This window comes from Myripristis murdjan, chromosome 23, assembly GCF_902150065.1.
Source record: "Myripristis murdjan chromosome 23, fMyrMur1.1, whole genome shotgun sequence".
NCBI classification, from domain to species: domain Eukaryota; kingdom Metazoa; phylum Chordata; class Actinopteri; order Holocentriformes; family Holocentridae; genus Myripristis; species Myripristis murdjan.
The window spans coordinates 10,804,680-10,822,215 of NC_044002.1; the positions used below are offsets into that span (position 1 = coordinate 10,804,680).

Sequence of the window (17,536 nt, forward strand, 5' to 3'; positions counted from 1 at the left end):
TCTAATAAAGTCCATGTAATTGTGCCTTTCGTTATGTGAACAAAATAATTATGTATTGGTTAATCACAAACCATTTAATTTAAGTGAATTATGATTGAAATACTTCATACATCCAGAAGGTGGCAGTAAGAAGAAGAGTAAATGCTTCATACTGCACATGCGCAAACTCACTCAAATCTCCCTCGTTTTTGGGGGTGAAGTTTCGTTTGGCGGTGTCTTCGTATTCTGAGTTGAAAGAGGTAAGAGGACATTTTTCATCCACACCTATTATTGTAGTATTTTCATATTAAGCATGATTTAATTGTGTGTCTGATACAACATTCGTTCTATTTTTCTGAGTTTCTATTTTTAGAGAGCGGTGGGTCTGGCACGTTTGCTAGCTTAGTCGCAAGTTAACGTTAGGTCGGTCTGCTTTTATCCCGCCGAGCCCCGCCAGTCTGTGAACACGTTAACACGGTGAAACCATAACGTTATCATTTCTGTTTGTAAATATCACTATCTAACTTCATATTCAGTCTATAAACGTTAACGTTACTCTCTGCAGGCGATAGCAATAACGGTAACGTTATTGTTTAGCAGCTCAAGTCTTCTGAGGGGTGTACTACGAAGCAGGTTTAGTGGGTTAGCAGGTATGTTGAGTCTAAAGCCAGGCTTTCCTGTATCACGAAGGTGGCTCTCTTTTAACCCGGCTAGATCACCATGGTAACTTATGCTTAACTCATAACCTGGTCGGGACCAGGTTATGAGCTAAGTTTAACTCCGTCCGGCTATAAAATTACGGAGACAAAGAGGATTTAGGGATCGCGCGGATCCGCTGGCATTTCCTGACGATATTCTCCATGAGCGGTATAGATTTTCATCTGAGGGACTAGATGAAACGCCCCCTTTTCTGTGAACGCGCAGAGAGCACAAAGCTGACAGCCGGACTGAACAAACCTTGATGATAACCACCGTCGTGATACCACTTAAATTTGACTGGAGCTTTAGGTTTTGTTGAGCCTGATAGTGAACACAAAGCCTGGCTATGTTGAGCCTCCTTCGTAGTACAGCCCTCAGGTGACCACAGAGAAAGCTGTTTTTTTTTTACTTTTTGTGTTTAATATTTATTATATTATTTGAATGGGCTGCTTTTGTAACCAGGTCGATGTGGTTTGGTGAGTAATTTTACTTTCGTGTACCCAGGCGCGTCTTTTGGGGCTTAAGCCCTGGATCTTTCCTCAAAAGCCCCGGATCTTTTTTTGAGCTTTAGTTAGTATTTTTATCATTGTTTTATTATCCTGTACGAAAAATGTGCATCTTGGGGAGAAGCGGAGGGTCAGTTTTCAAACCGATTAGACTTTGCATTTTTTCATAACTTATCAACATGAATAGACAATGATGCCAAGCTAATAAAGTAACAAGCCCCGATGGTAAAGCGGTCAATATCTCTGCCTGCCATCGCCTTTTATCGCCTGCAGAGAGTAACGTTAAAATGAAATGATAAGTAGTATCTCACGAGAAATCATAGAGCACATTGTGAAGGAATTGAAACAGGCCAGGATGTACTCTGTCAGTGAGTAAGTTAATGTCAAAAATAAGGCATTTTTAAGCCTTGTTCTAACTTTATGGGGAGATATATATATATATATATATATATATATATATATATATATATATATATATATATATACACTAATCAATTCAGATTCAGATTTAAACAAGGATATTTGTGTGGTATAGTTTGTTTGTCGCCATGATCTTCCTGTGTGCAGTTTTGGCTCATTCTCCATTCATGTTGATAGGCACCTGCACTTACTGATCTGAAATAGATGCCCAAAGGATGTTACAAATATGGCCACCCAGTGAACAGCCTTGGCCTAAAAGGACTTTGAGAGAACTACATGAGTGCTTTCAATTCCAGTGAGCCACCTACTAGGCCTTTTGGCTCTGATTAGGCATATACCCGTAATTGACTATACAGTAACTTGAATGCATTATGTTTTAAGTCCAAATTTTGCCATTATAAGTCACTTAAAAGTCCTGTGAAGCCACTATTTAAGGGGGTGTTTTTCAAAATTTTCTCCTGGAGCATACCTAGATATAGACATAGTATATGCTAATGTAAATGGAAAAATGAGTGCCACGCCACACAACAGACATGGGTTTTATGCAGGTAATGTTAAATTTAATGTTATAAATTATGAAATTGAGTGTGCCTCTTTTTCCCTCACTGAATTTCTAAAAGTTAACTCTTATTGGACTGACTCTCTCACTTTTTGCAGGTGAAGAATACAACTTAAGGCTGCTCTTCAACCAGTCATTTTTGAGCACGTGACTGGCCATAGAGTTATATGTAAGTATATGACCTTAACTGTTAATTAACAATTTTGTTTATGTGTTCCACTTTTCTTTTTTCTTTTTCCTTTCCTTTTCTTTTTTTTTTTTTTTTTTTTTTTTTTTTGCTTTGCTAAAGGGCTTTAGGCTTATTCTTAAAGTGTGACACTGACAGTCCCAAGGAGGAGCTATGTATTGTGGTCCTGCAATGTTGTGCTGTCATTGAAGATTAGAAGTAGGTATTCCCACAGTTCACCATTGGTTTGAATTTCATTTTAAGTTACAGCTGCAGAAATCAGGTACCAACTGAAGTGACCATAACAACAAACTAACTAACAAACAAAATACCTTTACAGTTCATTTACGCAGTAAGTTTCCCACATCACTGAGAATTTATGATTTGCTGTTCAAAAGAATGTGTTTAGGGCCCAGCTATGATATTGTATCACACTTGCTCTGATGTTTTACTATGCTCTGTACATAAAAAGTCAATATATCTTTAGTCAAAAAGAAGTTTGTTCATATTCTTTAAACAAATAAATAAACAAATTGAAGCCATCTTACTGCGACACTGCATGACACTGATTAGTTTCAAAACAGTAGGGCAGGACCGATCCACTTATTTGTGGTGAATTTGAAAGTTTACTTTGCATATTTATGTACACTATGAAATATTTTGTGGTGCCCCCCTAGCCCAATCAGTAATATTTTGTTTTGTTTTTTACTTGGATTGGGTGCATGTAACTCATGGTGAGGACTGACATGAAAGCAGGTTAAAGGAAACGTATCCATTGTAGGTCTAAAGGACCCTGTACAAAGCACACCAATAATTAATCTGTTAACATATTAATAAATTTATTTTTGTTTATTTTCTCTTTTTGTAATAATCATGTTGCAATATTTCAGGTCCTGATTAATGGTTCATTCATGATTCATGCTTCCTCCTGTCTGCCCATACCACTGTACGCATAACAGGTATGATCACAACTAGCTACTTAATTACTGTGAATTGAGTTGTCAGTATTTTTATTTTAAGAAACATTTATCAGGTGACAGCTTCATTTTCTTGGTCTCGTTTTGAATAGGTGTTTTTATTTTTTAGATTTTGAGTTCTCTTAAAAAAAAAAAGTAATGAACTACATTAATTTATGACTCCTATTAACATGTTGAATTTCAGATCCTGGGTGTGATAGCTGTTTCCTCTCTCATTGATGTGGTGTAGGTGACACTGCTGAACTTGCCTGTGGTATGTTAACAGTCAGACTTTTCTTAAGACTGTTTTACAAGTTGAGTTTCCTTTACCAATATCTCCTTTGTGTTTGTTTGTTTGTTTTTTTTGTTTGTTTGTTTTGCCCCCCACCCCCACGCTTTCCCCTCCCAGATTTGAATGTGGCAGTGTAAAGGTTGCAGTTCAAAGACCTCAACTAGGGGCCAGTTACTTAAACATTACAGGTTAAAACATCCACATTATGGGCGCAGGCACCCATATCCTTGTCCATATATTAGTTGTCCATGTACATCTAAGTCATGGAATGCGCTCAGGTCACATTTGAGTAGAGTCCATGCTAGAGAAACATCACGGCAAACATTGACATCAGCCACATTCAGCTGTCATGTTTGTGGATTCTCTGAAGTTGCCTCTGAAAAGGAGTATTTCACTCATATAAATTTGCATCTCAAAGCCAGTGAAACAGTCCCCTGCATGTTCAAGGGTTGTACATTTAGGACAAACATCTATGGGACATTTAAATCACATAAAAATAGAAAGCACCTTGGTTATTCTTACAGTGACTTTAAACCTGGAATAGTTGCAGTAAGAGACAGTTTTGAAAGCTCAAGTGTTTCAGGTGAACATGGAGACAGTGAAGAATCAGAGGAAGCCCAGCTTAAAGTGCAGTCTAGTTTTCAGAGAGACATCTCAGAAAATGTTGAGAAGATGATAGAAGAGAAACTTGCAGCAGTGTTGCTTAAGCTGGAAAACATACTCCATGTTCCCAGCAATGCAGTCGATGAGCTTTTACAGGACTTGCACTTTCTAATGAGTTCTGCATCCCGGACTACATTAAATGCCATTGTTTCAGATTTTTGTTCTAAGCATAATCTTGGTCTTGATGCAAAAGAAACTGAGGAATTGGCCTCTGCCTTCTGTCTCTCTAATCCCTTGACTAAAGCAATTGGAGATCAGGGCCCACTTGGCACTGCTTTTAAGCGGAAACAGTACTTCAAAGACAAGTTCCAAGTTGTTGCACCAGTTGAATATGTTTTAGATAAGGAGCGCAACCATACCTACCAGTATGTACCATTATTGCAGTCATTGCAGCAGCTCCTTAGCAAAGATGGTATAATCGATGATGTAGTAGAAAACTACAGTGCTCACCCAAATGAAACTGCACAACAAGAATACAAGTCATTTCAGGATGGAGAGTTTTTTAAACAAAATGAGTTCCTATCTTCAGGGGAATTGAGAATAAGTGTGACCCTTTATATTGATGAGTTTGAAGTGTGCAACCCTCTGGGTACGTCCAGAAAGAAGCATAAACTTTGCGCTATGTACTGGATTTTGAGCAACTTACCCGCAGGCCAGCACTCCTCTTTGTCATCCATCTACTTGGCAGTACTGTGTAAAAGTAGCTACATCAAGGAATATGGATATGGAAAAGTGCTTGAACCTCTTTTGCGTGATCTGGTTGTCTTGGAAGAGCATGGGGTGTTTGTCCCACAGATTGGAAAAAATATTAAAGGCACAGTTCTATGTGTAGCTGCAGACAATCTGGGTGCCCATGGGATTGCGGGCTTTGTAGAAAGTTTTTCAGGAGAGTATGTTTGTCGATTTTGCACAGGGCGTTTCAGTGATTTTCAGACCAAGCAGGTTCTGTCAGGGAGGTTTAGTCTTCGAACCAAAGACAGACACAAAGAACATGTCAAACATGCAGCGGAAAGCGGAAAGCCTTGTGTTGGAGTGAAAAGGCCATGTGTGCTGACAGAAAATCTTTCTCATTTTGATGTAACAACTGGTTATCCACCTGATGTACTCCACGATCTGTTGGAGGGTATTGTTCCAGTGGAACTTGCACTGTGTCTGGGTGTGTTAATATCCAAAAAGTACCTCTCTTTGGACACTTTAAATAAGGTCATTCTCAGTTTCCCCTACAAAGGAGAAGATAAAACAAACCGTCCCCATGTTGTGCCACAAAATTTTTTAAGTAAAAAGACAATAGGTGGCAATGCAGCTGAAAATTGGACCCTCATAAGATTGCTGCCTTTCATGATTGGAGATGTTATACCTGACGGTGAACCAGTGTGGGAGATAATTTTGGATTTAAAAGAGATAGTGGAACTTGCTGTTTCCCAGATCCATACAGAAGAATCCATTGGATATCTTCAGTTCAAAATATCTGATCACAGACAGAAATATCAAGAAGCATTTCCCAACCAAAAACTTCTCCCAAAACATCACTTCTTAGAGCATTACCCTCACATGACCAGATGTTTTGGTCCTCTAGTTGGAGTCTGGACCATGCGGTTTGAGGGCAAACACAGTTTTTTTAAGGAAGTTGCTCATCACACCAAGTGTTTCAAGAATGTTGCTCTAACACTGTCAAGAAAACACCAGATGATGATTGCCTATCACTTACACTCATCACGTCCACAGAAACCTGGAGTTGAAGTATCAAGTGTATCGAGAGTCCCTGTTGAGGTGCTGAAAGATGATGTATCATTGCCTCTCCAGCAGATGTACCCAAACATGGCAGAAGTAAACATGGCTAACAGTGCAGATTGCAAGGGGATCAGCTATAGAAAGGGAATGATAGTCATCTGTGGATTTACTGATGGGCTACCTGAATTTGGAGAGATAATAAGGATATGTATACTTCAGGATTCACTGAATTTCATAGTCAGGACGTTCTCAGCTTGGTTTAGGGAGCACTACCGGGCCTTTGAACTGCAACCATGTCCAACTGGGACGATGTCCCTGATAACACATGACGAACTGGCAGAGAAGTACCCATTACATGACTACTTCGTTGGGTCCCTTCGACTGGTTACGTTTAAAAGATATCCTTATATTAAAAGCACATGTTGAATACGTGAGTAAACAGCTTTAATTGATAGCTTACTAAATGTGTCACCTGTCACCTCTTTCCACTTGGCTGTTTACTAACCTGTTTCTGTGCATGCACAAACTCCATGTCACTGGTAGGACTGATCAATATTTTGATATTATATCAATATTGTGATATGAGACTAGATATCGTGTAGGATTTTGGATGTTGTAATATCGGAATATGGCATAAGTGTTGTCTCTTCCTACGTTTAAAGGCTGCATTACAGTAAAGTGATGAAATTTTCTGAACTATCAATTATTTGCCTTTACCCACTTAGTTATTAGAAACGCATTACAGATGATTATTTATCAAAAATCTCATTGTGTAAATATTTTGTGGAAGCACCATAGTCATCCCCACTATATCATCACAATATTAATATTGATGTATATCGTCAAAAATATCATATCGCCTATTCCAACCTAAAGCAACTAACTTGAGCACCACTAACCATAGTATGACACTTCATTTTCCATGCTACTAACATTATGTCACTTGCTTCTGTCTGTGGATTGCTCAATGTTTGCTTCAGCGTCCTGTTTGTTTTACATATGATCAATGTCAGTTGGTTTCTTTCTAATCTGAATGCTTTTGATTTACACATATTTAATGGCTTTATACTTGTATTTTTGTCTTTTCTAGACTGACACATTTGGATGATGGCTGCACCAGTAAAATTGCGGATTATCCTTGGTTCCAACAATGCTGAAAAACTGACCATAGAATCAGGCATGCCAAAGTCTGTTGAGGATCTTTCAAATGAGATCAAACGTCAGTTTGATATAGAGGGGGACATTAGACTCCAGTACATGGACAGGGACTTTGACAATGAGTTTGTTAACCTTAACCAAATTAGTGACATTCAAGACAAGAGTACAGTGAAAATCATCCGCATGTCAGATGCTCTAGACCTCAGCCAAGGCAACATGAACCAGAGTGGGGAAGAAACATCCTTGTCATCTTCTGACACATTAATACTCTCCTCTGATTCAGACACTCCTCGATCACAGTGGCCCTCAGAATTCCAAATCCCAAAGTTTTCATATGATGTGGAGATGCAACTTCGAAGTGCAAACCAGGACTTCATATCAAATGGAGTTCTTCTGACCCCCAGTCACAAACTGAAATCAGACATCTTGGAAAGTCTAGCTCAGGAAATCATCAAGTTCAAGGCATATCCCTCAAACTTGGAAATGGAATCTGTTGCTGAAGCTTTAATCAAAGCACATCCATGTTTGAGAGAACAAGGATCCTTCAGTGGTTTCTACGGCTGGAAAATAAGCCTTAAGTACAAGATGGCAAACTATAGGACAAAGCTTAGAAACTTGGGGTGCCCAGAACTGAGCATCAATTCCCTCAAGCACAAACCTGCAGATAGATGTCAGCCTGCCTACGATGTCAAAAAACCCAGGAAAGCAGAAGTAAATTTTTGTCCTCCATATCCTGCTGGAGAGACCCAGGACAGCCTTGAAGGTGAAAGATTGGCGTTGTTATCCGAGGTCAAGAAGAGACATAATGATAAAGTTGTCAAAGAAAAGATGGCCAAGACCTTCGCATACAGGCGGCAGGAGGTCGTTAGAGACAAGCCCATGATCGCGGAGTTCAAGATCAGATGGCCAGGACTGTTCACTGTGGCGGAGGTATGAAATGCTTCTTAAATCAGCTATAGTCAACAATTTATTTATTTATTTATTTATTTATTTTGGCAATTCTGCTATATTGGATAGTGACAGTGTAGAGAGACAGGAAGGGCAGGGGAGAGAGCAGGGATGACATGCAGCAAAGAGCCTGAGGTCATATTTGAACCCCAGCTGTAGTCAATATGTTTTGTCTTTTGATACAATGTATCAATGTAACAATGTATCAGATGTCAATATGAAAGAGTTGTAATGGCTTGCAGAATTCCAGTAACATGGGAATGTTAATCATTTTGCGTAAAATGTAACCATGGCACAGGAAATACTGTTGTTTAGAAGTCTGTTTTTTGTATCTCCGTTTTAAATGTTAAATGTTTTAATAGGTACCAATAATTTGTTGTTTGTGGACATTATGTTTTCAGGTGGAAGCAGAATTTGTGAGGATCACTACTGGTCCCCTTTTGTCAAAGTTCCATGCACAGCTTGACCAACACACTGCCCGGCTCATCAAAGTGTTCAAGAAGAAAGGAGGCTCTGCAGGGACTAAAATCAGCATGATTTTGGACCCAATCGCACAGGTAAGTTTTGCTGTCGGTAGAGAACATTGTGGAATTTTACAAGTTGATGTTGACTAGTCAGTTTTGACAGGTATAGTGACTAGGTAACAGTCAGAAACCAGTCACATTTGTGAATTTGGGCTGTCTTGAATACCTTATATTATGCTTCGAAGCTTTGGGAGCAATTTTTCAAATTGTTTTGAACATTCAAAGGCCGAGGGGTGGTGGGTCGGGGGTTTAACATCTATTAAACTGAGGCTAAAATTTGCCTCTCAACATACAGCGTGACATTTCCCTGATTCACACTAAAACTTGAGGCCTCTGTTTTCAAGTTTATTCATTAGTAAGTGGTTGTAAAAAGTAAGGTTTGAAAAGTTAAGTTTTTGGATGTAAAAGATGTTAAAACAAAGAAGGGAGATGCTTTACTGGGTTTTCTTTCCCTTCCCTGCTTAATGAGGACATCTGTAAAGTGGTAACCTTGTTTGACAAGGTAACATTAATGTCCATATGATTATTAATTGGTCATTGTGTACATCTCTACAGTTAGGATGTCATCCATTTCCTATGCATCAAAATAGAGCGCGGAGTGGCAACTCTTCACTTTGTTACACAATCTATGTCAGTGCGCTGCTGTAGCTAGAGAGTTTCTCTGCCCTTTGGCTTGTGCGGTGCCCGTGCAGCTGTTATGTCAAATTCCGCGTTAAAAATAGATTCCGTTTTATTTGGCTAATCTGCACGCTTCACACAAGTCACCCAAATGGCCAGTGGATCACTGGTATTTGCGAGGGCTTGTGTTTTTCGCGCTAGGTGATTCATACATTCCACCACCGCCTAGCCTACAGCGGATGTGTTACGGCTGAAAGCCATCCTCTCAGCGTTCACGGAGAAACTATTCACTGCAGTGATTGGTTAATTCCGTTGTTAGTATTTCATGACGTACGGCCCAGTGCCCGCCTAACTCCCCCCGGACAATCCAAGCTAGCATCAACAACAGATTCCTAAAGGAGCCGCAGATTGAATATATCGATGTGTGTTTTTTCCCCCTTTCCTCGTTCATTTGATCTAGGCGGTCGGTGAAAACGTCTAGGCGGTGCGCCTAAGAAATTATAAGGCAGGGAAAACCCTGGTGTATGTGAAGTCCTAAAATATTTCTGTATTTTTTTCTCTCTCTCTTTAGAATGAAACTGTTGAAAAGAGAAGGGAGTGCATCCTCAGGGCACTTTGTATCTATCTGAATGAAGACCCGAACAACCTCTTCAAAGAATACCTGGTTGGTGATTTTAATAGCTTAGTTTCTACCTGTATTAAATCAAAACTTTAATAACTAATCATGTTACTTTGTTAAAATTTGCATGGAATCAGTTTGTTTAAACTTTTTTGGAAATCCAAATACACTCAGTGAGTATTTTATTAGGCACAACTGTGCAATCCAATACAACAACTCTACCATACATTCTACTTTTACTAAGCTTATACATGTTAATTTTTTGCTGACATTGTCAGAAAGGTGATAATTCTACTTTGTTTATTACTGAGGTCTTAGTGGGTGGTAGTGGTGTACTGGAGTGCATTATATTGAAAAGTGTTCCCAATATTGTGTCTACCCCGTTAAAATTCACGAGGGTGGCAAAATATTAGGAACATTTTTTGAAACAATGTAAACAAAAACTTAAAATGTATAAGCTTAATAAAGTAAAAAAATTATGGCATTGCTGTTTATTGGATTGCATTAGATTGCACGTGTTGCTAAAAAATTGCTTGTTGAGTGTATGTTAGATAAATGCCTGTGAAGGTTCTCAGTTATCTCTCAAATTTGAATCCAGTCAACTGGACTTGGTTATGTCTTGAAGACGTTTCACCTCTTATCCAAGGGGCTTCATCAGTTCTTGCCCTTCTGACTAGACTAAGCTAGTCTGTCTAACTGGTGGGGAACCAGGTGTTAACCTCTGTGTGGGGGTTCCCAAGGTCACTGATGTTGATGGCTCGTTGGTGCCGTGGGTGTGGCTTAGTTAGTGCTCCATTCTGTTGTAACGACAGTCAACTCTGAGAGATATATTAGATAAAATATCTCTAAAGTTTGATGGAATCACTCATCATTTTTATACAAATAGCACTTTTTGAAGTATCATGCTATTTTCATTAAGGGAAACCTGAAAGGCAAAAGTTAATCTTTGCAATTCCACAAAATCTGTGATTTCATAGATTGGTTGTGTCCTTTCTTTCTCTTCTATGTAAAGGATACTGATGGTACAGCTGTTCAGAGGGAGCTTGAGCAAGTTACCCTTGGCATCTACAGCATCATAGTCGAGGGAGGTGATGCCACCACTCCTCCAGCTGATGTTGGAATAGTGATTGAGGGTGTTGAAGTTCTGCATGACCTGGGAGACGTCGCCTCTGCATGTGCACTCTTAATGGGTGTAATATATGCACTGAACCTCATTTATCCTAAGGAACTGAAAGCCTTCTTTGAAGTACTTCAGAAGCTCTTCCTTCAACTGGATGCTGGCAGACTCTCAACCAAGGTACAGATGCTCAAGAACAAACTGTATGAATGAACCAAACATTGATTTGGATGCCGAATGTGAATAAAAGGATCTATTAGAAAATAGCAGAGCAGGAAAAAAAATACACTACAGAAAAATAACCAAACATTTGGAAAAGTTTTGGAAAACTACTACCATAAGTGAAAATTCTAGTGGTACACAGTTCCCACACTTTTGAAAATCCTGGAAAAGTTAGGGAATTTGAAATTGCATTTTTCCAGGCCTGGAAAAGTTTTGGAATTTCTTTGGTAAAAAGGAGTGGGAACCGTGGTTGTACTACCAAGTGACAAGTGAATTGAGAGACCATGCAGCACCAAAATTGTTGACAACTGAATGGATATTTTGCAGACTTTATTGTTACAGACTGCTGTATTGTTATAGAATAATATTGACGAATCAGAGGGATGTTTTGTTGGATGTTTTGTTTGTTTATGCTGCATCAAGGTGTTTATAATTGTTAATGTTGGGTAACAATTCTGCAACACAAGTTGACATGTTTGTTAATACATTTACAATTCAGGGTATTCCCTCCACAATGTTAAAATAAAGGTTGACAGCAGCACGTGTGTTATGGTTAGACTGTTATGCTGTTACAAAAAAATTGTGAACTGCAAGCCTGTTGTATTGTTGGACTGCATAAAGGCAGTTTACAGCTGTTAGTGTTGAACCATGCTGCACCATAATGTCTAATATTGGTGAATAAAGGAAATTACAAAAACATGTCAGGTGTACCAAATTTATTTGTGTGGAACCTGTTGACAAACTACAATTAGGTCATACTGATTAGTATAAAATAAATTGGATGAAAACCTGTTTTAATTAATTGAACTTAAATTTATTATTTTACTTGTACAAATAAGATATATGTTTAAAGGACAAATGTAAAATATGTAGCCTGTAAATATATTATTTAAGTCCATATAACATAACTTATTAGATTGGGTAAGCTTAAATATCTTGTGTTGATCAGATCTTATTTTATCTAGTTGGGTCAATTCACATTGTGTTAATGTAATACAATTTCATAAAGTTAGATGACCTTAATATTTTTGCTTTTAACTAACATAATACACTTTTGTGGAACCTGTTGACAAAATAAATTTAATTAAAGTCAATGTTTCATTTTTTTGAGTGTAAACGTCACGTTTCCCTAACCTTCACCAAGTGGTTTTGGTCCCTAACACTAACTAACTAATGTGCTAAAATACAGAAAAACGGTTATGTCAGGAAAAAAAACAAAACAAAACAGTGAGATTAAATGTTTCCCTCTGAACATACTAAGAATGCAGTTCAGTTGTATGGGAATGTCATTTTTAAGAGACTGTGTTGTATCCAGCTACAACACAGTGAGTAACGGTAATTTTCACTATAACTCATGTCTCGCTAGCATGAGGCCACACAACACCAATAAATACAGGGTGACCCAAAAAAACAGGAATTTTTGAAGTGCGTATTGGCAGACATGAGCAAGTGGCAGCACAATTTTAAAAAAATGAAAATTCCATCATTGTTTCTTAAATGGCATGTTTTCAGGTTTCAATTACTATGAATAAAATATTTTTCTTCCATCACTCTTGGTTTTATTGGATTGTTAAAAAGTTCCCGTTTTTTTGGGTCACCCTGTATAATAGTAGCTTACTTTTCAGATAGAGGCAGGTGGAAATACAACTTTCCAGGTGACTTGGCGATCGTAACGGCGCAATTCCATGTCTTGGTTTTAAGGCATTGTCTTAATAACAGTGGGAAGATGTCACTTAGCGTATGCATACACACATTCTTACTCACACACAACAGTGTGACATTCTCTCTTACATATGCTTTAGGTAATTAAGTGTCAACTCATTTAACTGCAAACACTCTAATGTTGTCAATAATGTTGTCCTACCCTCTGGCTCACTTAGACCCCACTGATGGTAGTTGGCACAGTGTGTGTGTGTGTGTGTGTGTGTGTGTGTGTGTGTGTATGTGTGCGTGCGTGCGTGTGTGTGTGTGCGTGCAAAGTGCGTACGTGTGCATGACAGCAAGTGGGTGTCTGTGTGTATGGGAGTAAATGTGTACCCTGTAATGGCACAGTGTGTGTCATTTAAGTGCCTGTGTCACATCACATGATCTTGCTGTGTGTGTCTGTGAGCACATGCATGTCGCAGAAAATGTCCAGGGTGCATTCCGACACACCCCACCCCCATCTATCCCTATGTTCCCATACTGCATGCTCTCAGCATCTTCACTCAAGCAGAAACACATACACACACAGACACACACACAGACACACAAGCAATCCCACACTCCCCCACTCATAATTTGTAGGACACTGCATACAGTCAACAGAACATTGTGATTTACAAGCAAAAATGTGGGGGGAAAAAAGTTGGAGGAAATGGAGGGCTGCAACAATTCCTTCACTGCACCGATGCCTTGATTATACATTCTCACAATTCCACTGCATCAGTCAAATGAACGGAAGAAATAGAACAAATCATCTGAACTTGGCCTAAATCAATATGAAATGCTTTGAACTGTTTCATTCACAGCAGCTAGGAAAAGACTGAATGTCATGGTGATCTGACAGAATACTGTGAATTACAACATTTTTGTCCTTTTATTTCTTTTGGAATAAGTAAAAATGATTCTGTTAAATGAATTTTTTTACCATTTCAGAAGGAAAATATTGTCTTAGATTGCTTCATGTGTTTATTTAAAATATATTGTAATATTTGACTGTGGAAATTTTAATACAGCCTGGGTACCAAACCATTCCTTTAGTGTACAAAAAAATGTTGTCTAAAAGTACCGAATCAGATCCTTGGCTCAAATTGCAGTTTATAAACTTGAATCAAATTAAATCCTTCCTGCACATAAAACCCCTTCTTAAACTGAATCAGGAAGTAGTGAATCATGAATCAAAATGAATCACTGTTAAGCCAACAATTCACACCCCTGGGGAAATGACACCACAGAAACAGCAATAACAATTTCCTCTTATACACTAGGATGAGATTGTTTCCTCGAAAACCAGCTCACCACAATGCTCTTAGATCTCCCCCCCTCTTTTCTATTTTATTACAATCAATGTGTTCTGGAGGAGGGGTGATATGTGGTCGATAGTGCCGCGTGGGGGGCGAAGTGTGTCTTGTCATTTCCTTCCATGGGTCATTAGTGGTGCAGCCAGACAACCGAGACTGATATGAGATTGCATTGCATCAACCGTTTTGCTGCCAGTAACACATAAATCAAGCCCTTCCGATTTTGTGTTTTTCACAGGGTTCAAGTTGTGAGCACCTGGGCATGACACCTAACCAGCTTGTGAACAACACTGATGGATATGTGAGATTTAAAGATTCAGAAAAATGTCTGCACTTTGGAGGAAAAGGGTGTCGTGGAAATATTACCTTTATTGCCCTAAAACAATGGCTTTACTGCTGCAGATGCAACAGACAGGCCTGTTTGTTAAAAGGACTTGCTGGCTCTGATACTGTCCGCCGAGTCCACGCCGCACACTGCTGTGATGCTCTCAGAGGTCTTTATAATCACCACATAAATCAATGTTTTGATCCCCGAGAATTTTAGGCTTGAAATGTTGATCTATGTGGTGAGAATAAACAGCCTTTGGGAACATTACAGCAGTGTGTGAAGTCTATCTTTTATTCATGTTCTTTTTTTTTTTTTTTTCCTCTTCAGCACTCGCTCACATTAGCCGGATGAGGATGTTTTATCCCCGTAAGCATTTGCTAAAATCCTTCCCAATTACTTTCCCAGAGTGACTGAGCCTGGCTGGTATGATGAAACCAAATGCACTGTAAAAATCACCATCTTAACGAGGCGTTAAGTCTCATATTCAGTCTTAAAAATCTTGGAAAAAAAAAAAAAATCTGCCCCAGGATGAGGTAATCATGTTTCCAGTGCTCATCAACTCGTTACCAGAAATCAAGGGTAATTTTCTTTATATTAGGACTGTTATTCCTTGTTCTACCTTGTTTCCACTTATTTTTACTTGCTACTAGGCAAAATCCTGAAATAAGCAAAACTGCATTGGAAATGACTGGGATTAGCTTGATTTTTTTTTTTTCACTTGTTTTAAGAAAAGCAAGATTTTTTTTTCCAATTGGCAACATATCAGTAGCAAACTTTATTTACCTTCAAAGGCCAGCATCAGAACTAAAAAAGATAATCATTTCCAGTAGAAAAAAACAAAAAAAAAAAGTCTGATTGACAATGTCATCCAAAACAAACACTCTTTCCTAATATTTACCTGTGCTCATAGTTTGAGCCAAGATTTCAAGTCAACCAGGGTACTCTAACCTCCATGAGGCATGAAGGGTACACTGGAACGCTGTCAAGGCTGTTGTCAAGGAGCTAATTTTACTGTTTGGTGTACATCTCCCTCCTATCAACACGCACGCACGCACACACACAGGAACATCCTTAGGGAGTCAGATCTAAGTTTGGGTGCTGCTAAGTCTCGCCAGGAAACCCTATACCCCTCATTGTCCCTGCAATGCAAGCGCCTCACATATGACATTTGAAGAGGATGGTACTGGAAGAGGCTGGGTGGGGAGAGATATCAGAGACATAATTGCATGCGTGTGTGCGTCCATGTGCATGTTTTCGTATCAAGCGAGTGGATTTATGAAGGATTATCTGTGCTTTATGTATGTGTGTGTGTGAGAGAGAGAGATAGCTACTGTATGCATGACCAACTTTGTGCATACTTGAACATGCTGCTAACTACGAGCCAAGGTGTGCAGAGGTTGACACTGCGGGGTTCAGATGGAGGAAAAAGAGGGATGTGAACGTGTCATGGTGTAACTCTGTTTCATTCTGCACTTCCTGTCTGGGGGAAGGTTGACACAGTTGGCTGCAGGGAGGGGTGACATTTGTCCAAAATAACCAGTGGCCATTGTGCTATATCCTGTAGCTATGGGAGTGCAGCCAGGTGATGCCACTTCAGATCTGCCCTTGTCAACTACAAACTCAAAGGTCACATCAACAGAATATCTGAGGTCAGGCAAAGGTCGTTTGTGGGTGGTCAAACAGCGCGCTCAAACAATGCATTTCAAGTATGCAAACAATATGCTTCAAAGGCACTGCGGAGAATTAATGAAAATAATTTCTGTGCTAACTCTAATCAGCTACATGACCGGGGAACCTCTTCTGTAGCCAGTAGAGTCAAAAGGCCTTGAACTTGGCAGCGTCTTTGTATTTTGATAGTATCTTTTGCCTGCACAGCATTCTGGGAATTGGGGAATTTTTGTAAACACACCTCTATTGACCTCCTGGCCAGGACGCCAAAATGAATAAACACACAGTCTCCGTTGCACCGAGAGCCGATGTAGCACAGTCGATTCAGCTCACTGCCTCCAGCCAAGCCATCTCAACTTTTCCCACTGATCAGCTTTTTCATTTCCAGTGTTATCCCAGCCATGACTCTTTCCCATCAGTTCTCCATTTCCCCTTTTTACTTTTCACATTTTCCACACAAATGTTCCTCCTTTATCTCAGTAGTCAGATAAACACCAGTACGCCCCGCTGCCTTCACATAATCTTACCTTACAGTCTTTGATAACCACAAATAGACTGGAATAGACACCTCATAAATAGCAGGCATTATAAACCTGTAATTAAGCTTGGAGAGTGCAAAATACCATTAAAATGAATTTCCTTCACTAGCTCAGGTTCATGACGTTGGAATACTTGAAATGAATGTGTGTAGTGTGTGTGTGTACAGTGACTCTTCTACAGACATACCTGTAATGTCTGATACACATACCGGCTGAATACCAGTTTGTGCCATCAGGGTGTCTCAGTCTCAAACGATATGAACATTTCTGAGCAACTGGACCATAAATTATAATTGTATTGTATCGCATTGTAGTCTGCTGTATTGTATTCTATGTATCGTATCACACGTTGTCATATCTTATTGTATCATATCACATCACATCATATTTTATCACATCGTTGTGTATCATGTCATAACATCTCAGCTTCACAGTAAATAAAGTCATTCTGCGGCCAGTCAGCCACAATTTGATTTCTCTCAGTGTAGGCTCCAGCACGCACACACACACACACACACGAACACACACACACACAAACCCACTATGGATAGAAAGAATAATTCTTGGCCAGAACAATCTAAAACTTACACACACTCGTCTGGTGTTTTGTTCTCTATAACTATAGATGGGCGGATGTTCTGCCCATACTTCCTCTGAGCCCAGAACCACCGTGGGGGGCTGATGGCCCACCTAAGTGCTCTGCATGGGGTACATTCACCAGTTGCTGAGGTTTGAGTGTCTCCACCATCTCTCTAAATGTGTGTTTAGAGGTGGAGGCATGGCTCTCCTTACTGTTGATTCAGCCGCCAATACACTTCAACA

The 17,536-nt window shown here is 39.3% G+C and overlaps 1 protein-coding gene across 2 annotated transcripts; it reads left to right on the forward strand.

Moving 5' to 3' along the window:
- Positions 1 to 180: 180 nt before the first annotated feature.
- LOC115355271 (uncharacterized) lies at positions 181 to 11,856 on the forward strand. 2 transcript variants are annotated; one of them, XM_030046007.1, is made up of 8 exons: positions 181 to 239; positions 2,262 to 2,332; positions 3,220 to 3,288; positions 3,491 to 3,559; positions 7,062 to 8,059; positions 8,479 to 8,634; positions 9,791 to 9,883; positions 10,851 to 11,856. In XM_030046007.1, the coding sequence occupies exons 5-8, from the start codon at positions 7,076 to 7,078 to the stop codon at positions 11,166 to 11,168; spliced, it is 1,551 nt and encodes a 516-aa protein (XP_029901867.1). In that variant the 5' UTR covers positions 181 to 239; positions 2,262 to 2,332; positions 3,220 to 3,288; positions 3,491 to 3,559; positions 7,062 to 7,075; the 3' UTR covers positions 11,169 to 11,856. The 2 variants fall into 2 exon arrangements, with proteins under 2 accessions (XP_029901867.1, XP_029901868.1); XM_030046008.1 differs by lacking the exons at positions 181 to 239; positions 2,262 to 2,332; positions 3,220 to 3,288; positions 3,491 to 3,559 and adding an exon at positions 6,318 to 6,401.
- Positions 11,857 to 17,536: the final 5,680 nt, after the last annotated feature.

Bases quoted from the DNA above. Each gene is read 5' to 3' on its own strand.
- LOC115355271 (XM_030046007.1), top strand. From the start codon at position 7,076: ATGATGGCTGCACCAGTAAAATTGCGGATTATCCTTGGTTCCAACAAT. The intron at 8,060-8,478 runs GTATGAAATGCT...TTATGTTTTCAG, and splicing joins GACTGTTCACTGTGGCGGAG to GTGGAAGCAGAATTTGTGAG. The intron at 8,635-9,790 runs GTAAGTTTTGCT...CTCTCTCTTTAG, and splicing joins TTTTGGACCCAATCGCACAG to AATGAAACTGTTGAAAAGAG.